The sequence below is a fragment of the Vanessa tameamea genome, chromosome Z (genome assembly GCF_037043105.1).
Source record: "Vanessa tameamea isolate UH-Manoa-2023 chromosome Z, ilVanTame1 primary haplotype, whole genome shotgun sequence".
Taxonomy (NCBI): Eukaryota; Metazoa; Arthropoda; class Insecta; order Lepidoptera; family Nymphalidae; genus Vanessa; species Vanessa tameamea.
The window spans coordinates 3849750-3870968 of NC_087341.1; the positions used below are offsets into that span (position 1 = coordinate 3849750).

The 21219-nt window shown below is 30.7% G+C and overlaps 3 protein-coding genes across 5 annotated transcripts in view; 2 read left to right on the forward strand and 1 right to left on the reverse strand.

Annotated features, from left to right (window-relative positions):
• LOC113404191 (acyl-coenzyme A thioesterase 13-like) overlaps positions 1–21219 on the reverse strand; it is a 216125-nt gene that overhangs the window by 67547 nt on the left and 127359 nt on the right. The window lies entirely within an intron of this gene.
• LOC113404203 (mediator of RNA polymerase II transcription subunit 23) lies at positions 744–15235 on the forward strand. Of its 3 annotated transcripts, none has more exons than XM_026645036.2 (18): positions 744–820; positions 895–961; positions 1033–1277; positions 1942–2074; positions 2294–2476; positions 2754–3526; positions 3722–4122; positions 4686–4860; positions 5217–5386; positions 6295–6413; positions 6799–6986; positions 8305–8485; positions 8866–9011; positions 10558–10781; positions 11527–11766; positions 12085–12565; positions 13149–13355; positions 13562–15235. In XM_026645036.2, the coding sequence occupies exons 1-18, from the start codon at positions 816–818 to the stop codon at positions 13698–13700; spliced, it is 4077 nt and encodes a 1358-aa protein (XP_026500821.1). In that variant the 5' UTR covers positions 744–815; the 3' UTR covers positions 13701–15235. The 3 variants fall into 3 exon arrangements, with proteins under 3 accessions (XP_026500821.1, XP_026500823.1, XP_026500822.1); XM_026645038.2 differs by having other exon boundaries at positions 12121–12565; positions 13562–15233; XM_026645037.2 differs by having other exon boundaries at positions 750–805.
• Positions 18583–21219, forward strand: part of LOC113404193 (failed axon connections) — a 28061-nt gene continuing 25424 nt past the window's right edge. Inside the window, exon 1 of the mRNA XM_026645022.2 lies at positions 18583–19076. Coding sequence (XP_026500807.2) covers positions 18768–19076 — 309 coding nt within the window. The 5' untranslated portion in view covers positions 18583–18767. The remainder of the gene's footprint in view (positions 19077–21219) is intronic.

Consider the following 21219-nt stretch of genomic DNA (forward strand, 5'->3'; position numbering starts at 1 on the left):
ATGTGAGACCATCTGCCTGAAAGGAAGCCTTCTAGAGGAATTTGAAGCGCATTCATTATGTTGTGTACCGTTTGTCCAGTTCGGGTTTGTAGATGTATAATAACTACAATATACTTACTAGATACCACCCTAAGACAACTTATTGCCTTGAAGTCGACTCACTTTACATTTTCTTACAACTATTGCTTATCCATAACTTACCCATTTTAAATTTTCAAAAGTAGTTTTGAATCACAAGCACTTTCAATCAATCACTCAAAACACAAAACAATCCTTAAAATGATTGATTAGGCACACAAATAGAGATATTCTGAATCATATTGTTATGTATGATGAACTTCAGAACCTACAAGTCCGTCTCCCATCAATCCCACTTGACGAACGCAAGAAGCTTTATGTGTTTCGCGAGAAATTTTGCATACATATACTTAGGGGTATAAAAAAGCACAAAGGGTAGATAATAAATGTAACTTTTACCCTTTTAAAATTATATATCGCATTTATAGTCAAATTGACATCAGTTTTAAAAAAATGGCTTATGGTCAAAGAAACGTTGCTATCCGTTTTGAAAAATTAACCTTAAAAGAAAATTATAATCGTTTTTAGTTATACGGTTTAAGAACCTTTAAAAATATTTTTAATTAATAATTCGAGAAAAAGTACAGTAAATAAATTAGGCTGTATTAGCTAAACCTCTGCATTACTAAAATAAGACAAATAAAACAACACACTTCTTCTGACACATTTATGTCAATTGTCAACTACAGGTTTGTTGTTTGGTGTGTGATTTATTCCATCATTTTAGGTGAAAAATAATGTTGTACGTAAATGAAGATACTGTGTATCATTTATAAAATATAATATTGTTATTTATAAATAATGAATATTTTGTAGAACAACAACCAATTTTATTTTTACAATGGCCGATTCACAAGTGGCCAATATTGTGAATGAAATTTTGGTATGTACTTTTTATTTAAGCTATTAACTTTACGATATATCGAGATATACATATGAATGTGTTATTTTTAGAGAGTGGAAACTGTAGAGGAGGCTTTCAGCTGTTTCCTGGTACATAAACAGGATCAAGAAAATGAGAGGTTATCTGTATACCAAAAGAAATTGTGTGCCGTCATGAGTACCCCCAGTGCAGATTTACAGGAGTCTGCTATTCGTCAATATTTGACTCTGACTGCAGTTCTCACAAATAGATACAAAATGAAACAGCTTTTGGGGCTTTTAGAAAATTTAGTAAATACAAATGTACTTCAGGCAAGGTAGGTTTCTGAAAATAAGTTACATTCAAAGTTTTTGTTTATAATTTTACGTTATTTTTCTGCATTAGCTTATAGAACTTTATGTGTAGATAATATAAATTCTATAATAATTATTTGACAGAGATTATCCAATTACAATGTCACTCTTCAAATTATGTTTTATTAGGACCAATTATAAAAATAAAACAAAGATAATCATGAAATAAGATTGTAATCCAATATTTATGTTTATTCTTTGAACATTTGATATTTGTTTCTGTTAATATGAGTTTATTAAAGACTTTTTAGTGTGCTTGTACCCGTGCAGGATTTATTAGTATACTATCCATTTCATTTTCGTGATCAAGAATACAATCTTTGTATTTACTAGTTTATGATTTAGTTTCTTATTTTTTAATGTAATGCACAAATACTAATAGCCTTTACTTTACTTATAAGCATTGTTTCGTTGAATTTCTTTGTATGATCACTGTTATAGCATTTCAAAGAAGATTCATCATTTTTTTAAACAATTTGCCCACTATAATTATAGGGAAATCTTTATAACACTCTTAAGGACTCCGTCACTTCCATGATAACAATGCTCGCATGTTCTTATATTTATTTTCTACTAAAAATGTTGTTTAGTATTTTAAAAATAATTAAAATTGATTATTAATTTTAGAATGTTGTGTGATTGCATATTAACAAGTGAAAAACTTGTATATAAAAATAGTGATTATTGGATTGAATGTTTTAATTTGATCAGAAGAATTATTGGTGGTGTCGACTACAAGGGGGTTCGAGAAATAATGAAGGTTCGTATAAATCTCATATTTTTTTTAAATAAAATCTGAATTTGAACTTATTTTAAGTCCAGGAAGATTAAAATTACATACATATATATTATGTAATAATAATAAATGTCTTTTATTTAAATTGTTTTCTTTATTTATATAAAGGGAAAAGTTATTGATGACTATTAATATTACAAATAATTTTTAACTACTAAAAAAAAGTATTATTACTCAATATAGGGATGCCGAGAAAAAGCTCAAACACTGCCTGTCAGATTAAACTCAAGCACTATGCCACAAATGAAAGCTTTGTATAATGTGATTGAGTACATCTTTGATCGCAATGCTTCATTGCTGCCTGCCTACTTTATTGTCACAGAGATTCAAAAAGACTATCCCGACAATAACCATTGGCCGCATTGGGTATGGTTTTACAAACAAATTATTAAAAGGAATATTTTTTAATTAATATATATTTTCTTAATATTTTTTGTTGTATTTTCTTTGATCTATTTTATAAAAGAACTGTGTAAATTACACAGTAAATTACACAGTTCTTGTGTAATTACTAGTACTTGAAAAACAAAGTAATTTTTTATTTTTTCAAATATTCATATGCTGATTTTATATGCAACATGAGATGGTAGGATACATGTTTCTTGATTTTTTTTTATTTATGTTATGTGTTCTATTATTACAGCAACTCGCAAAACTTCTCACAATGTTTGTTGAAAGTTTTAAGCCATGTGCTCAAATGGTTTCCATCATTGGTCACTCACAAATGCTACCGGTGGTTGAATTTTCTGGATATGCTGATCATCTCATAAATCCTTGGAGATTAGATCCTACAACTTTAAAGTTCTCTCTCAAGGGGAATCTGCCATATGATGATGAACTATTGAAACCTCAAATTGCACTACTCAGACATGTCTTACAACAGCCTTATTCTAGAGATATGATGTGCTCAATGTTAGGTCTACAGAAACAGCACAAACAGCGTTGTATCGCACTAGAGGATCAATTAGTGGAATTAATGATATTGCCGATGGAGAGAAGTGAACAAGAGAATGAAGATGATGAGATGTCTTCAACTCACTGGTGTTGGTTACATTTATCATCGCAAGTCATATATTTAATACTTATAGGATTTGCATCTTTTCCTAACATTGTAATGGGACTTCATAACAAATTAATTGGTCATGATCTAAAGAAAGGTCGGGATCACCTCATGTGGGTACTTTTACAATTTATATCTGGAAGCATACAGAGAAACCCACTATCGAATTTCTTGCCTATCATCAAATTGCACGAGTTACTTTATCCAGAAAAGGAACCTTTGCCCGTTCCTGACTGTACAAGAGCACACTGCACACACCAAATGGCTGTTGTCTGTATATGGATGCATTTGTTGAAAAAAGCCGAGTCTGAACACAAGACTATGACGATGCCTCAGAATCTTAAAGTTCAATATGAGTAAGTCTAAGTCAAGTCTAATAATTATTTTCTTCATATCATTGTCATGTCCCAGAGTTATTATATTATTTCAAATTAATTTTCAAAATGAAATTTCTTAATGAAAATAACATCAATGGAATTATTGATGAAATATTCTGTTAATATGAAATTAATATTCAAATATACTATATAATGGAATGATCATTCTTCCAGATTTCTACAACATCTTATGACATCAAACAACACACCGACTCTAATGGGCTCGGACTACAGAATAGCTTTACTCTGTAATGCCTATTCAACTAATCAAGAATACTATTCCAGACCAATGGGTATAATTATAGAGACATTATTCGGAAGTCAGAAAGCCATGCCTAATGGCAATCCAGCCACACCTTTACCGACTGTTCCGTTGTCAATGTGTATTTTGGACAGCTTAACTTTGCACTGTAAGATGTCATTAATTCACTCAATAGTAACTCATGTGGCAAAGTTAGCTCAAAACAAGACAAATATACCAGGGAGCAATATGATGGCACCGGCTCTTGTAGAAACTTATAGCAGGCTGCTTGTTTACACAGAGATAGAATCGTTGGGTATTAAAGGGTTTATAAGTAAGTATGAAACATTCATTTGATTTGTTAAGATTTTTAACGAGTTCCCTATATCTTGACCAAACTCGGTTTGATTCATTGTTCAGTGGTAAATGGCAGCTTTATTTTCTATCGATGATTGTTTTATAACTGCATGTAACTTACTGTAGTCTGTATTCGGTTCAAAATGGAAAAGTTGAAGATACACATATCTCGGGTATATTATGGTTTTTAAAGAAGTTCGTATTTCCTTATTTATTAACAAGTTAACATTTTGTTTGTTTAACACTGTTAAGTTGAAATTAATGCGTGAAATAAATCTGCTTATGTTCAATATAACAAAGAGTCTATTGTAAATTATATTTGAATGAATTATTATATATGCCGAAACTTGTTTTTATTTAATTTAAATATGTAATTGTAGTTTTATATAAAACACGAAAAACAAGAAAACGATTTTTGTGATTATTATTCAGAATTGTTTAAAATATACATATATAAAAATCGAAAAGTAACGTTTGAAGTAAAACACTCCCAATTTGATTAAGCTTAGGAACATATAACTAGTATTTTCTCATTTGCAGATCAACTGTTACCAAACGTATTTAAGTCCCACGCTTGGGGTATTCTTCATAATTTGCTCGATATGTTCTCGTATCGAATACACCACATCCAGCCTCACTACAGGGTCACGCTTCTATCAAATATCCACTCGCTAGCTGCTTATCCACAGGCCAATCAAAATCAGCTACAGTTATGGTTTGTAGAGATTTTGTATTACCAATGTTTCGCCTGCGATAGATTATGCAAGCAATGTCTCAAGAATTCTGATATTATTTACCCTTTAATTTTATAGCATAAATATAAATTCTAGTGCTAAGAAAATCGTTACTCGATCCCATATGTGTATGTCGGCGGCGCTCTAGCGAATTGTTTTAAACCAGCACTATAATTATGCATAAGTGGTACAAAATCTCAATTTTCCAAAGTTTATAACACTTGCTTTTTGTAACTTCCACTTGATATATATCTTTTTATTTTCATGTACGAGATTTAATTTATTTACGAGATTAATATTAATATTAAGCAAAAATGTGGCAACTTTTAAATTTCAGTTTTGAAAGCACAGCGTTAAGACTCATAACTAGCTTGGGCAGTTCTGGAGTCCAGCTCCAAATGTCGAGGGTCGTCTCTGAGCCGAAGTCACTCGTGTCCAGTGAGAGTGAAGAGCTCAACCGAGTACTTGTTCTCACTCTAGCGAGAGGAATATATATGACTGGAGCGGGTAAGATAAAGATTTAAGATTTTTTATCTCTAGTAACAGTTGACTTTAGTGCATTTATACTTATTAGAACGCATATGTCATTTAAATTGATGTATTTTTAAATTAATGTTTTTTTTTGAATAAAACTACTTACTTAGATAAAATAAGTAGTTCATTATTAATTTTTAATGAAAAATTATATGCAAATAACCGATATGAGATGATATGTGATTATGTTTCGCGCGCTCCATCTGCCTTTTGTTTTATAAATCACATATGAGTAAGTAAACAGTTTAAGTAGTGAGTCGGTCAAAGTTAGTCCACCTACTACCTACCTATTATATTATGAAAAATTCAAATCTTTGTCATTGACTGTCACGTGACAGAGCTAAGCCAGCGAAGGAAATCAATCAACGCGTTATGTAAATGTTTCTCGATACGATATTTTATGTGACGAATCTATTTCATGAGCTTCAAGATTCAATTCCGCAAATTAATCTTATTTGAGATATGTTCGATACGATTACAGTTTGACTCTATTTTGATTTAATGTTTTAGCTGAATTTGTATTCCATTCTTCCCGTCGAATTGGAATTTATATTATAGTTACTGCTTCGTGCAAAGTGCAATAGGTGTCGAACGGCCCTCTGCCACTTTGCTCTCAATTCTAATTGCCTCTAATAAAATGATCTATTAAACAAAATAAAATTTTTGTCGTTATTATTTACTAGTCGTCTTCAAACGTTTTTTTTTTAATACTTTTGCTGCAATTAAATAATAATTATATTATTTTCTTATATTTAACTGGCAACCTTTAGGTCAGCAGATTCTAAATCATAGATAAATAATTTTATCATTTATACACACATTCAGTATTTGTAGGTATAGATGACTCTTAGTTTCTTGAAAAATAAAATTTATATTTATAGGCAACGACGGCGCGGCTGTCAAAGAATTACTGACTACGATCATGACGAACACGCCACACTTGTGGTCCCAGCACACTTTGCAATGCTTCCCGCCGGTACTCGTCGAGTTTTTCTCGCAGGTTTGAAAAATTTAAACTCTTAAATATATTTCAAGATTTTAAGAAATTTTAGTTCTGATAAAATTGGGTTAGATTATATTTTTACAAATCAGTGGCAAGTTTTGATCATGTAGGATGTATGTATAAAGTGTAATTTTCATCTAGTTTTTTTTTAGAACTTACTTTTTAAATTTAGATATTTAATCACAAGTGGAATTACAAATAGTGAAAATATAACAATATAACGCTAGTTAATTTATTAACTATGGTTTAATTATAAAAATATATTATACAAACTAGTTGGAGCAAAAAGGGAAAGTGAAAATAAATATACTTTATATGACTATTTCCTTGAAATACTCAATAGCTCAATCAGTGGCTACGTATTAATATAATTGTCTCACAGAATCCGGCACCCAAAGAGAACAAGCAGCTTCTAAAGAAGTCGGTAGAAGAAGAATACCGCAAGTGGACGTCTATGGCTAACGACAACGACATAATATCTCACTTCTCAGTACCCGGAACTCCGCTGTTTCTGTGTCTCTTGTGGAAGATGATTTTTGAAACCAATCGGATCAATCCTATCGCTTTCAAGTTAGTCTAATCTTATATATTAAAAGCGTAAGCCGATTTTTGACCCAGTGATTATGGGACGATAGCTGCAAGTAAATAATCGGGTATGGTCTCATTTTGGAGAGCTCCTTGATGGCAAATTATTACAATTTAACGAAGAATTAATTTTAGTGAGAGGAATAAGGTACTGACCGGTTAGAAAACGGTACTACGGCTGAAAAAAATTGAAAAACGTAAACAAAATTAAAATAAATTGTTATCAACAAACTAAATTCTATCTGAACTACAATGTATACTATTTGACATTAAAAATTTATTTTAATTAAAGTTTCATCACTTGCGCCAAATGTATATAAGTGATTTTCAATTTACAATGAAATAAAATCAAAACAAAACATGTCATAGGTTACGAAATTCCTATAAAATCTTTTGTATAAACGCGAAATTTGCGGGAGCTTAACTAAGCTGGTACATATTGTAATTTGGTTGAGCTTTATCATCATATATTCTACCGTCAGTCAGCAATACTTAGTATCGTTGTGTTCCGGCTTATAGGGCGAGCGAGTCAGTGTAACTACACAGGTACAAGGCACATAACATCGTAGTTCTCAAGGTTTTAGGTGCGTTTGTGATGGTTAATATATAATAATTTCTGGCATGTAGTCCACTAACCGTATACCAATTAAAAAAAAAATACCAAGTACATATAAACAACTTACATTCAAATTATTATCAATTTGAAGCTGCCACCAAAACAGCTTTAGTGCTAATATAATAATGTAGCACACTCGAGCTGGTATGACGGTGATAAGAAAATGACCATAGGGCCTATTAATAGCTAACGGGAAGTCCATCGACTCGTATTGCTTACCTAAGTAAGCCATTAAATGGACCTGTCGTTGGAAAGGTCTATTTAATGGTCGTAAAACTTAAAAATAGTATTATTAACACTATCTAAAAATTCGAATATTTAAAATACAAAAACGTAATGTGTCTCAACAATACGGGTTTTTGGAGCTATTAGAGGATATATATATATATTATCGGGTGCCGCCCGCTGCTTCGCTTACGTTTTAGGGGTTGGATATCAGGTGTTAGTCATAAAAAGCATTAGTAAAGACAGCCTGTCTTTCCTTGGAGTTCAAATTTGCTTAATACCAAATATCATCAAATTAGGTACAGACAGACACAGTTACTGTCGCATTTATAATATTAGTATAGATATGCAGAATTACTCCCACTGTTAACGTCTACTGACGTGCACGAGATGCGATAAACTATTGTATGCACGTATATATCGTCTCGGCTCCATTTTAAACAATATTTCTTCTTTAATCAGAATCCTGGAACGTATCGGAGCTCGTGCGTTATCGGCACACCTCCGTAAGTTTTGCGATTACCTAGTATTCGAAGTTACCAATCCCGCCGGAGGACCTCATATAAACAAGTGTGTGGACGCGATCAACGACATCATATGGAAATACAACATAGTGACGATCGACAGACTTGTTTTGTGTCTCGTGAGTATGTTATCTGCGCTCGAGGCAAAGGTCCTTGCGAAAATGCCTAAAATTTTCTATTTCTTGTCTTATATTATTAAAACGTGTAACAGTAAAACTACATTTAAAAATATATATATCTTATAATATTAATAATATCTTGGTATTTTTTATAATTTCATATTAATTAAGATGTTCATCATTTGTTTTTTTTAATTTGGAATAAAGTTGCTACTAATAAACATGCTGTTTAATAAATTAAAAACTTTCTCTGCGTTAGAACTTGTTTATCTTTTACAGTTTGTCATCGCACAGTTATTATATTAAGACATTGTTTCGTACAAAACTTATTAAGTCATTAGTAAATAAACGAATTTAATATTTTCTTAACGCTGTTGCAGGTCCTCCGTCCAAATCCAGATGGCAACGAGAGTCAAGTGTGCCTTTACATCATTCAGCTGTTGCTGTTGAAGGGTTCCGAACTAAGAAACAGGGCGCAGGACTTCGTCAAAGAGAACTCGCCGGAACATTGGAAGCAAAATAATTGGTAAGCTAAATTAAATCGAAACAAAATATATTCAAACGTGCTCTTAAAATTCACTTTTTAATTTTTTTTCCATCAAAACTAGTAGTCTATGTGATTAACGCTTTGTATCTTATAAATTGATTTTGTACCGCAAAAAATTATGATATATGAACCTATCTAATGGAAGACAAACCAATTACTCGGGACGTAGTGTCCATGTGTTTGCGCAAACATTCTATTGACTCACTCTCATAATCCGAAGCGACGGCAAATCCGACCCGTCCGTTAAAAATTCAGGTGCAGTACGCTTTAGGTGATTTTATTGACCGGGCTGTTATTGAGAATTTCTCGACCGAAAAATCCAATAACTTTACATTTAAACCCAAGACTTCGATATTCGACTTCAGCCTTGTATCAAGTGACTAGATCAACGAGCCATCCGAAAAATTAATAATTACACCAAAATATAAATACAATCAATGATAATAGAAGAGAAAGTTATTATTATTAAAACCAGTAGAAAAGTATTAGACATTTACGAGTAAGGTGCAATTATAGAATACTAAAATATGCAAGTGCTCACTAAAACTAATGATGCGTGTAATTCAAACCAATGAATCGAAAACACGCAAATTGTTAAGTTTCTCAGAACCAAACTAGGGCAACGCTGTGCAGTCGATTATGTTACAAAATATATAGTTTAAAATGTTGTTTACGACAAAATGTTTGGTAATCTAAACCTATGTATATACAGGCTAAACAAAGCGGACCTCTACCTTTTTCTCCACAAAAAAATCGTTATCGAAAATTGTTCGAAACATGAAAATGTTGTTCAAATTAAGACTAACCGGCGAAAAGTAATCTTATATATTAATACCATAAGCCGCTTATGGTCCCAGTCATTATGGGACGATAGCTGCACATAAAAAATCGGTTATGGTCTCATTTTGAAGAATCCCAGCCGTAGATATGCAGAAAATTAAAGATAATTCTTGATTGCAATTTCCTAAATTGTTACAATTTAACAAAGAAAATCATTGAACGGTTAAAAGAAAGAAAAACGTAAACAAAATTAAAGTAAATTGTAATCGACAAACCCCAATTGTAACCGAGCTAATGTATCTATTAAAATTATAAATTTCGTTTAAAAAAGGTTTCATCATTTTGGTGCAAAATAGGGATAAATTTAACCAAAACAAAACCAGAAACAGAAATCTTTTAAATAAACGCGAAGTTTCGCGGGCAACCCACTACTTAATATTAATACTCGATCTGATAATTTATTTATTCTAATTAAATCTAAATGTTATTAATTCAAAGTCATACCTCGTAAAAGCCGTTTGGCGTCGTATTATATAACCGCTATGTATATATTGATTATTCAAAGTTTAATTCTTAAATAATGAATTCATAGAAATTTTATTGCGTTTTCTGTATTTATATATCAATGACAGTATTTTATTAGACTAACGTGAATAAAAATATTTTATATAATCTTGTCAAGTGGGAACCTATATTTTTATAATAACGTGAAATATTAATTTCTAAGATAATTTATATGTTTAAGGTACGAACGTCATTCCACCTTTCACCGCAAGTACCCAGAGAAGTTTGCTCCAGAAGAAACAAGTGGAGCTTACGGTGGACCGATACCAGTTTACCTCAGTAACGTCTGCCTACGATTCATCCCCGTGATGGACATAGTGGTGCACAGGTACTTGGAGATACCGCAGGTCAGCAAGAACCTTGAACAGCTGCTGGAACATCTGGGATATTTGTACAAGTTTCATGGTGAGTACAATGTGATCATTATTAGGTAATCGATATCACGTCGCCTTGAAGATGGTGCACTATGGTTGTGATGCTGGCTAATAGAGCTAGTAGGCTCATTGCTCCTCCTAACACATCTGTTAGCTCCAAAAATGTTAAGACTACCGACGTAATTTCTGTTAGAACTACTTCGAATCTTGACGTAGAACTTGTGAAACAAGAAAATTTACACTAAACACGGATTGAGCCTCAGACGGAGAGAATGAATATGATTTAGAATTTAATTTAAAATGTTGTCTTGGTTTTATATTCGATATGTTACCGCAAATGTCCAAATATATGTTGATATTTCCACTTTCCTTAATTCTATTAGCAGCTGTTATTTTCGGTGTTCTCTCAAAAACATTATTCTTTTGACCAAAAGTGACAGCTCTCGCTATTGGCAATTGAAGATTATAAATATTTCATAGGTTATATTTGTATTTTCTCTTTTTGAAATGCGTGCGTTTGAGTGCGTTGACTTACAAATCATTTTTTATTTTCCTAAGTTAACGTAATATTTTAGAATTATTTCTTAATACCCGATCAAAGAGACGTTGTGCATATTCGTCGAGTATTTTTTTGCATCTGGATTTGTTTTAGTAAATGGGCGAGGCAGTCGATGTGTTAGTACATGCATATACTGTAAATTTGATTTTACTGGTTAATTATTAATAGATTTTACATTATATCGCTATTATCTGAAATATGTATCACACAATTCCAGATCGTCCTGTGACCTTCCTCTACAACACATTACATTATTACGAGTCCAAGTTACGTGACAAACCTCTTCTCAAACGGAAGCTAGTCAATGCTGTGCTGGGTTCGCTGAAAGATGTTAGGTCCGCCGGATGGGCCACCACGGAAACATTCCAGACCTACCTCGCTAAAAACGAGGTTGAAGCTACGACTTGGGCTCCAGATTTGAACTACTATCTAAGCTTGATTAACCGTATGGTTGATAGTATCCTTTTTACAATAGTCTACAACATCGGCTATTTATAAGTTCGTAGTAAACAAAATAACTCCAATCTAATTTGCATTTTACAATTGTCCCGTCTCAAAACATTGGTTATGAAATTGAATAAGAGAAGAAGGATGTTATTTTTGTATTCAGTTTCAGCCATATTTATACAAGACAATTTATTTTCAACCCAATCCTAAATAACAATAAAGATTTTTGGTTATTTTTTTATGACTTTGAATGTTGAGAATGTTAAATCGCTACTTAATTAGAATTTAATCATAATTTATCTATTAATTATACTGAATTCAAAACAAGATCATCACATCAACGATTTCTTTAATGAAATCCCAGCGATGATGGGTAACTCGCACTTCCCAAACACGGATTGGCGTTTTAACGAATACCCTAACCCGTCCGCGCATTGCCTTTACGTGACCTGCGTGGAGTTGATGTCATTGCCAGTTACACCCAACATCGTTGGGAATAGTCTTCTGGATGTCGTCACGAAGGGCTTTGTCGTTATACCATCAACGAAAATTCAACTCTGGATAAACGCAATAGGGATCATAATGGCAGCGCTACCGGACCCGTACTGGACGGTCATACACGACCGTATTTTGGAATTGATAACAAATAACGATATGGTAGAATGGTCGTATCCGCACACTCCGTTCCAACTGTTCAATTTGACGACTACTAACGATGCAATGCTGGAGAATAAATACAGTTTGACGCTGGCTTTGGCTCACGCTGTTTGGTATCACGCTGGCGCCGGACAGATAATGCAGGTTCCTACGTGAGTCTGTATACGTTTTCATTTTATTACAAAAAAATTATAACATTTTTATTTTGCAATATTATTGAAATAATAACATTTTTTATGTAAGCTCTTCCGATATACTTTTTAATGCAACTTACTTTGCAAGATAAAATTAAATTAAAAACTATAGTCTATTCCAATGGAAGTAGGAAAAAATATTTACGTATTTCATGCGATTTGCTAATACCTCAGCTATATTGTGCACTACTAAGAGTTTATGATTAATATTCTTTGTATTTTATAATACAACACTATTACACTTAACTAATTATTTCCACTTTAATTTTACTTGCAAAATTCCGCTAACATTTTCGTCGACGTTAAAAACGCATTTTTCGCAAATCCATAGTTAATATCATAGATTAATCAAGCTCTCGGCTAATGATATCGCGTCAATTTTCTGTCAAATTTTGTTTATTTGGCTTTTCTCCTCTTTTGGAATAGATTATACCTTTAAATATCTATGAATAATATGTACATCATTTTAATGTAATTTATTCTAAGATAATATCCAATTGTATCGCTTTATGAGTTTAAAAAAAAATTAACATAATTTCAGGTTCGTCAAAGATAAAATATCACCCGAGATACGTACAGAGATGCAACTTATTTTCCTTTGTCACCTCGTGGGACCTTACTTGCAAAGATTCAACTCGGACCTGTCCCGAGCCGTGATGGACATCACCATCGCATTGTACGAGTTGCTGGCTCATATCGACAAAACTCAACCACATTTGCAGTATATCGACCCTATCTGCGATTTGCTGTATCCTTTTAAAATTACAAGCACTACAAACCGACTCGTTATGAAGGCACATTTTTTTATATTTAGTTTGATATATTTTTATAAATTATAACGTTCTATTGTTAACTTCTGAGTCAATTTCGAATATTATATTTTTATAAATAATATAATCATTGTCTTTTGTACTTATTATCATTGACTATAATAATAACTTTAACTCATCCCAGTTATCACATTAAATACATGTTCGTTGGCGACACAATGAAGAACGAAGTCGAAAGCGTCATACGTAAATTGCGTCCCGCTTTGCAAATGCGTCTTCGTTTCATCACGCATCTCAATGTTGAACAAATAAATACCGCCTAGCAGAACGACTACTACAGCTACACGCCTTCGAGCTCGAGTTCCAGCTCCGAGTGACAGGCGTCGCTGTAGTGACCAAAGTGAAGTGAAGTGACACACAAAATTGTTTTCAAGTGAATTGATATTGTTCGATGGCGCCTGACAAAGTATTATACAGCTCAGTGATCTTACCATCCATTAGTTTTAATGTAGGCTGGGTTTACATTTGGTAGTTATACCATTTTTTTTATACATTTTCGTATAAATCTTTACTGAATTGATGTTGTTTCTATTACTTTAAAAGTAAAATGCTATATATATGAACAAATGTACTATAAACTTAAACTAATGCCAATTTTCAATTCTAGAGGCTCGTAATATTGAACTTTTTAATTTGTATGTTACATTAACATTTGAGTTATATACAAGTAATATTAATATATTTGACAATAGTGGTGCCCATACACAATGACATACAAGTTAGTACATGAGGATCAGTATATGAAACAGAAAATCAATCTGGTTAAAACACACCAGGTAAAGCATATGTCACAACTAAACAATTTTCAATACCCACATAAACCTGTATATTATTGCATGTATGGCCATTACAAAGAACAATTTAAAATTAAATGTTATTTCGTTTGGATATAATTTTATTGCAGTCTCATGAATAGAAGATTCTAAACATGACCAAAGTAACAGCACAAACATACTAAATAGATGTGTTAGAACGCTAGTTTATTGACCTTAAGTGAATTGTCTTTTATTTTAATATTAGACAGCTTAACTGAAGTGACAATGTAATTTAAGACAGAATCGAAGTAGAATTACTTATATAAGGTCTTACAGTTAGTACAAAATATATAAATGATAATTATAATGACAAACTTTGCTTAATAGTAAGTGAAAGCAATAAAACAACGTACAATATTTGTTATAATCAATAATGAAAAGGAAATTATTAGTCTTTTGACAATTAAATATAAAATGTTATAATTACTGACAACAGTTAATGGAACGCTGGTGTCAAATCTCATAAGTAATATAAACAAACGAAAGGAGAATATATTTTTTGATATATATAAATATAGCTACATAGTGTGTGTCGTCGATGATTCTGGAATATAGAATGTTAGGAAGCGAACAGTAAGATACTTCGTTTTGTGCAACTAAACATGTTAATGTCAGTTATTATATACATAATGTTACATTGTCAATCACTCGTCATGGTGCCTTAAAAGCAGTTATTTAATAATGATCTCGGGCCGCTCAATTATACATGCGTCATATTGTGATTTTGGTAAAAAACGATTTAATGAAAAATGAAATCATCAAATAAATAACATGTACATAAGTTTTGTTTTTAATACTAATAATAATGGTATCATAAACCAGAACAAAATCTCAAACTACTTTAAAAAAATCTTTATTTGTATTTTTATAGAAGTTAATAGTATTTTATTAATAACATACAATTTATCTTAAATCACAATACAAACATCACAAACTATATACTTAGTAAGTATATTATGTAACTTAAATGTACTTTCTAGCAATTGCTTTAAAAATCTATGAACATCATTATGAAACTGTGTAATTATATAATTGATCATCAAAATAAGAAGTCGAGTTTCATAAAAAGTAGCATGGCCTTTAAATGTATGCCAGAATGAATGAATGAAACATTTAATTCATTCAAAAATGTTAGTTATTCTTTATTCTAAAGGTAAATTAAAATATTTGCTATGGATTTCAAATTAATTTTGTTTTTTTACCATATAATTTATAAATATATGACTGCTTTACAACATTATGTAACATTGCATGAATTTGAATATATAAAAGCAATGAAACAAACTTTGACTGTTATATGTATATAAAATTATGTAACAAGTGAATATTATGTTTTAATATAACTGCCACTCTGAAGCACGTCACCAAGGAACTTTTTGGGGATTTAGTTTACCTTGTGTAAATAAATTCAAGTTTAAATAAGTTTTTTTTTCAAATATTTCATGGAAATTTTACTAAAACCAAACAATAACCAAGCTTCAGGGCAGCAAATATTAAATATATGCACTATTAATAATAATGAATATTCAATTTTATTATTTTTGTAATAAAAAATTCTGCCTAACTATCAAAGCGAGCAATAGAAAGTAAGCCGTTATTTAGGTTTTTAAATAAGTAAGGTTTTTGATAATAATTAGGCACGACGTAAGTTTATCACTCGAAATTGAAAAAAATAACCATAGATATATAACAAGACAATCGCACATTAATCACAATCAAATGCAATATTTTCTTAGGTAATCACAAATTAAGTCTTGATACAGTCCTATCCAAAACGTAAAGATTAGAGCTTTATTTAATAACTAATTATTTAATATAATAATGTAGGAATTTAACTTTTTATGTTACAATACAAAAATGATTATGAAATTAAAATTCCTAATTGCTTCTATATTTTCATGAACATTTAAACAACTATCATAGTTTAAGCGAAATAAATTTTGATAATCCTTTTGTATAATCTTTGTTCATTAAATTTGTTCACTGCTGTAAATTTTTGACATGTGATACGTACCATAATAATCAGCGTGTTTCAGAGAAGGTTTTAAGCTAAATAATATAATTCAATATGCACATGGCAACTCGTGCCTGGTTCTGGTAGTATTATTTATATATTGGTTTAATTTGAATAACTTTTGGATCCTTAATTTTAAGAAAGTATACATAACACAAGTCTCTACATTAGAATATATTATAATGAATTAAGATCAAATTTTTTAAATAAGTCTTATCTTTAAGTAAACGTGAGGCACTTTGTATTCAATTTAATATTGCTGGATATGTAGATTATTTAATACTTAGAAAAGGATATTTTGTTGAATCATAATTATCTAAATTTTAAGAATTAATTTTTGGTTATCCAAATATTGGTTATTGTCATATAATTTTTTAAATCTATAATTCATGCTCTTTATGACATTTCTTCTCTTATAATATTATGTATTATTCATAGCAAATAGCAATAACATCTCAAGTCGTCATTTGATTTGTTATTTTAACATACCATTGTCAGTAATGAACTTATATATTATATTTTACAGTTTTATTATGTAATACTTCTTTTTATTAATTATGTATAATGAAACCAAGCAAGGTTGGTTTATTTCAATGTAATTTCTTGAAATGTATTTAATGATTATTTATATATATTTGTGACTAAATGGTATTAATGTTAAAATAAATAAAAAAGCCTGAAAATTCTTAAATATCATTTATTTATTCATTTTTCCACAATCACTTATTATTATTATTATGAAATACTTCCTTACCTTTTATTAAATACATTAAAATGTACTAATCCAATTGATGCTAATCTTTCATATTATAAGTTATTGTTCACATTCAATTGTCAATTGTGTACAACATGACAGATTTTTTGTAACAGTGAATTATATCAACTAGTCAGATGTATTGTTCCGAAATTATCATTAATAACATACACTTGTGTGCTACTTTCATGCATTGGTCATAATCACATATTGTTTTGTTAAAAAAAGGGAAAAATTAATTAAGATGGATTTGTTTTTTGCAAATTATTCAATCTAATTTTAAAAAAAAGACTAGTCTTGGCTCGATACAAATTTTATTATGACAGTTTTATAAACGATGGCTTTGCACGGTACATCTTATTAATAAAGAAAGCGATTCGATATAAATATAATTTATATACTAGTGAAAATTCTGGAGATTACCATTGATACAAACTTACAAATTTTACGTATATAATATTAGTATATATAAGGTTATATACCTAATTGGTACGTTGTAGAAAAGTTACATAACTATTTAAGAATTTAAAAAAAAACGATTGCTTTAATTTCTTTTTATAAAATATTAATTATGGTCTTATCTTTGAAATTGTATAAAAACTAAACACAACCATTATTATTGAGTATCTTATTTTCTCTGACCATAATTCCATACAAAGTACAGAAAATACACTAATTTTAATAAAATAAAAGAGATAAAATAGAACAAGATAGTAGGTACTTTAAAACAGCGCTTAAACTGCTTGAAAACCTAAGTTTTATTGTAATATTTTATTAATGTTATAATAACAAGTCTACGTCATTTATTTTCATGGATACTAATGAAATAAGTGTATCATGTAACTTTTGTAGCAATAAAGCAAATAAGTGTATCATGTAACTTTTGTTGCAATCCAAACAAATAGTTTATAGTAAAACGGAGATTGGAGTTTTTTTAATTCAATTTTTATGTTATAATCAATGAAGAATGCATCATTACATTATTTACGGTTAACTTTTATGATTATTATATTTTCGTAAGTGTTAATAAATACAAACTCTAAAATAAGAACAAAAATTTGTTTTCTAACATTTAAACAAATTGAACAGGTGGTAGATTTGGATATAAAAAAAAATGTAATTTCGGATTAATTAAAGCTAATAATTTACTTAAAATTGTTGAAAACTATAAATGTTTGATATATATTCTGTTACATATACATCAATAGAATATGGTGTGGTAAGAATAAATAAACTGTTAAGAGAAAAAATACCATTCAATTACTAGTTACATTGAATACATATTTTGAATTAAAAAAATAACGGTATTTAAATTTATCAACTAAATTATTGTTTACCGCGCAAATAAATAGTTGATCCAAGTTTATGTCCACTCAAATAATAAATAAATTACACAATATAACCATAATTAAAATATTTTTATATTAATAATACTTATATTTTCCTAAAATATTGAGTTCTACTTTAGTCTATAAGACTAAATAGATCGCGTGGTGCATCCGTTATCTCGATGAGTGCCGCCATTTTGTAGTCCAGTGCGTCGTGAATATTGAATAGCGTTGCTTGGCAACCAGTTATTCAGTCAGTTGACTATCTGTAGGACGGCTTTGCGCCTTGCGGTAGTCAGTTACACTGCTAGCGCTGCTAACGCACCCTGTGTTAGCGGTGGTGAACTAAAATTATTTAAAATAAAAAAACGCGAGTCGACTGTGTGTGAAGTATAAGCCTTGTGTAAATTTCTTGCACCATGGCTACAGAAGTAATAAACAATGTACCAGAAAATACAGAGAAAGAAAAAGAACTAAAAGACGACGCTGCGGCGGATAATGGTCAAACAAAAGAAGAAGCACCGGCTTCGGGCGAAAAGACAGAAACGAAGGTAGCTGAAGAGAAAAAGGTTGAACCAGCACCTCCTAAGCCAACTGTGCACAAAATTAATTTTGAGAAAGATGTCGTATATATGTATCAATTCCCACGAACTCCTTTGTTGCCGTCGACTTCGCCGTACTGCTTGAAAGTTGAAACATGGCTCCGCTTGGCTGGTATCAAATATGAGGTAAGTGCTTGAAGTTGTGAAACTAAAAAGAAATTACTTTATTTTCATTTTACTTATTGCTTGCGCGTCTATCGATCGTTCCATGTTTAAATATTTAAAGTTTTTTTTTTTTAATAAACTAAACGAGTTAATTAAAAACATGAGAGCTTGAGTAAATTATTTGAAATAAATAATTTATTAGGATTTTTTTTTAATTCATGGAACAAATTAATACGCATGCTTTCATTGTTTTTAACACATGCTGTGGAGGAAGCTGCTGCCGCGAATTTCGGCCTTGCGAATGAAATTATTTTTGCACCATGTTAAAATTACTATTTGGTGGAATTAAAAAAAATATATATTTCGGGTCTCTTAACAATGAAATTAATAAAATAGGTGCCTTTACGAAAAAAATGCTTTAACTATCCCTTTTAAGAAACATTACTTGTATAATTATTTATTAAGTCATTAAATACCGATTATTTTTAATTATTTAAGAAAACAATAAATTTATACTAATCAACATATTAGTTGATTACATTATTTCATACATTTATTAGAAAGAATTAATTCATCAATAAATAATATATTTTCAATTTCATTTAATTTTGATTTAAATTAACTTTTTTTTGCGCATGTGTGCAGTATCCGCGTACATTTTGCTCGGTTCCAATTTTTTGGAAATTGTTAACTGTGCATGATCCAACTAAACGACGCTCAAACTGAGCAACTACACTCCACGGTATATTCTCTTTGTTCACCAACAGTTGATAAGCACTAACCAGCAGCTAACATTATTTAAAACAAATGGTCGACTTGCTAAAAACTATCGCTTTAATAAATTAATTTATTAAAGTGATAGTTATTTTATAATTAAGCTTCTACCGGATGGAGATCGAATACATATTACAAGTTTTTATGGCTATACCAAACATTAAAAAAAAAAGCTACCGAAATTAATTTGATGATTTTTAATTGATCGAGGCAAAAATTTTAAAGCCAAGTCCATATGTTTATTAAAAAAAATATATAATTAAACACCGCATGAAATAACAAGACAAAAAATGTCACTAATATTATCTCATGAATACTATCCTTTTTTGCAATATATGCCATAGAATGTATTCACAGCAAAACAATTTATAACTAGCGAGTTCGTTAAAAGTGTTACTTCTCCTTATTTATATTTTATTAAATTAGTTAATTATATTTTATCAGGAGCTTAATGCAGGTAATATTAGCTTAACGTCTTGTTGCCATGTTGTTTTCGATCCTTAACTATTCTCAGTTATAGAAAATAATATGATTTAAAAAACAAAATAATAACGAGTTTAGTGGTTTAGGGTTCTCGATATGTTTGGAGTATGAACGGCATATCTTCGGATATTATACTTAAAAGCTCATTAAAAATACCTTTTTATTAAATAATATATTTTACGGGTCAAATTTAATTCTTACTTACTATACTTTTATACGAAACTATTTCCGGGTCAACCTTAATCAAAAGTTGGTAGCCCTGAGCCAAATGCTAGCAATCCATGGTGCATTCAACTGCGCCATCCGCTTCAGGACCAGTTTTTCATATTAAACATGTATCGGTGCAAATGAATATGTAGTACGATTTCCAATTTTTGTGCTACGTCATGACGAAAATGTATGTCTCGATAGACAAAGGAACACTTTATATTATAATATTTGATTTGTACGACAAATTGTGGAATTTATGTAGTTATTATAAGATCATATCATTTTCGTACCTCGTTGGCCTAGGTAGCTGCCAGCCAGGGTTATAAGACTGCAGCTCCTGTGGTCTTGTGTTCTATTCCGGGTCGTACCAGTACAAAGTTATTGGAAATTCTCGGTAGAAGTCCGTCCTGAGTTTGGAAGTTGGAAGTGTTTACATTCCCGTACCTCGTACGCACGCACACCACCGCTAATCCTGCGCATGAACTCTTTCCGGTTGTTTCGGTTTTGTCGTGCCACCGAATTAGGAGTGAAAAGTTATAGGGAGTGCGCTGGTGGTTGCGCACACACACACACACTTGTGTATAATAATAATAATAATAAAATGTCCTTCGCAATTTCTTGTCGCCCTTCAGATATTTTATTTATTCATGATAGGTTGGCGGACTTGGGAATGTGCTACCTTATTGTATGTAAACTG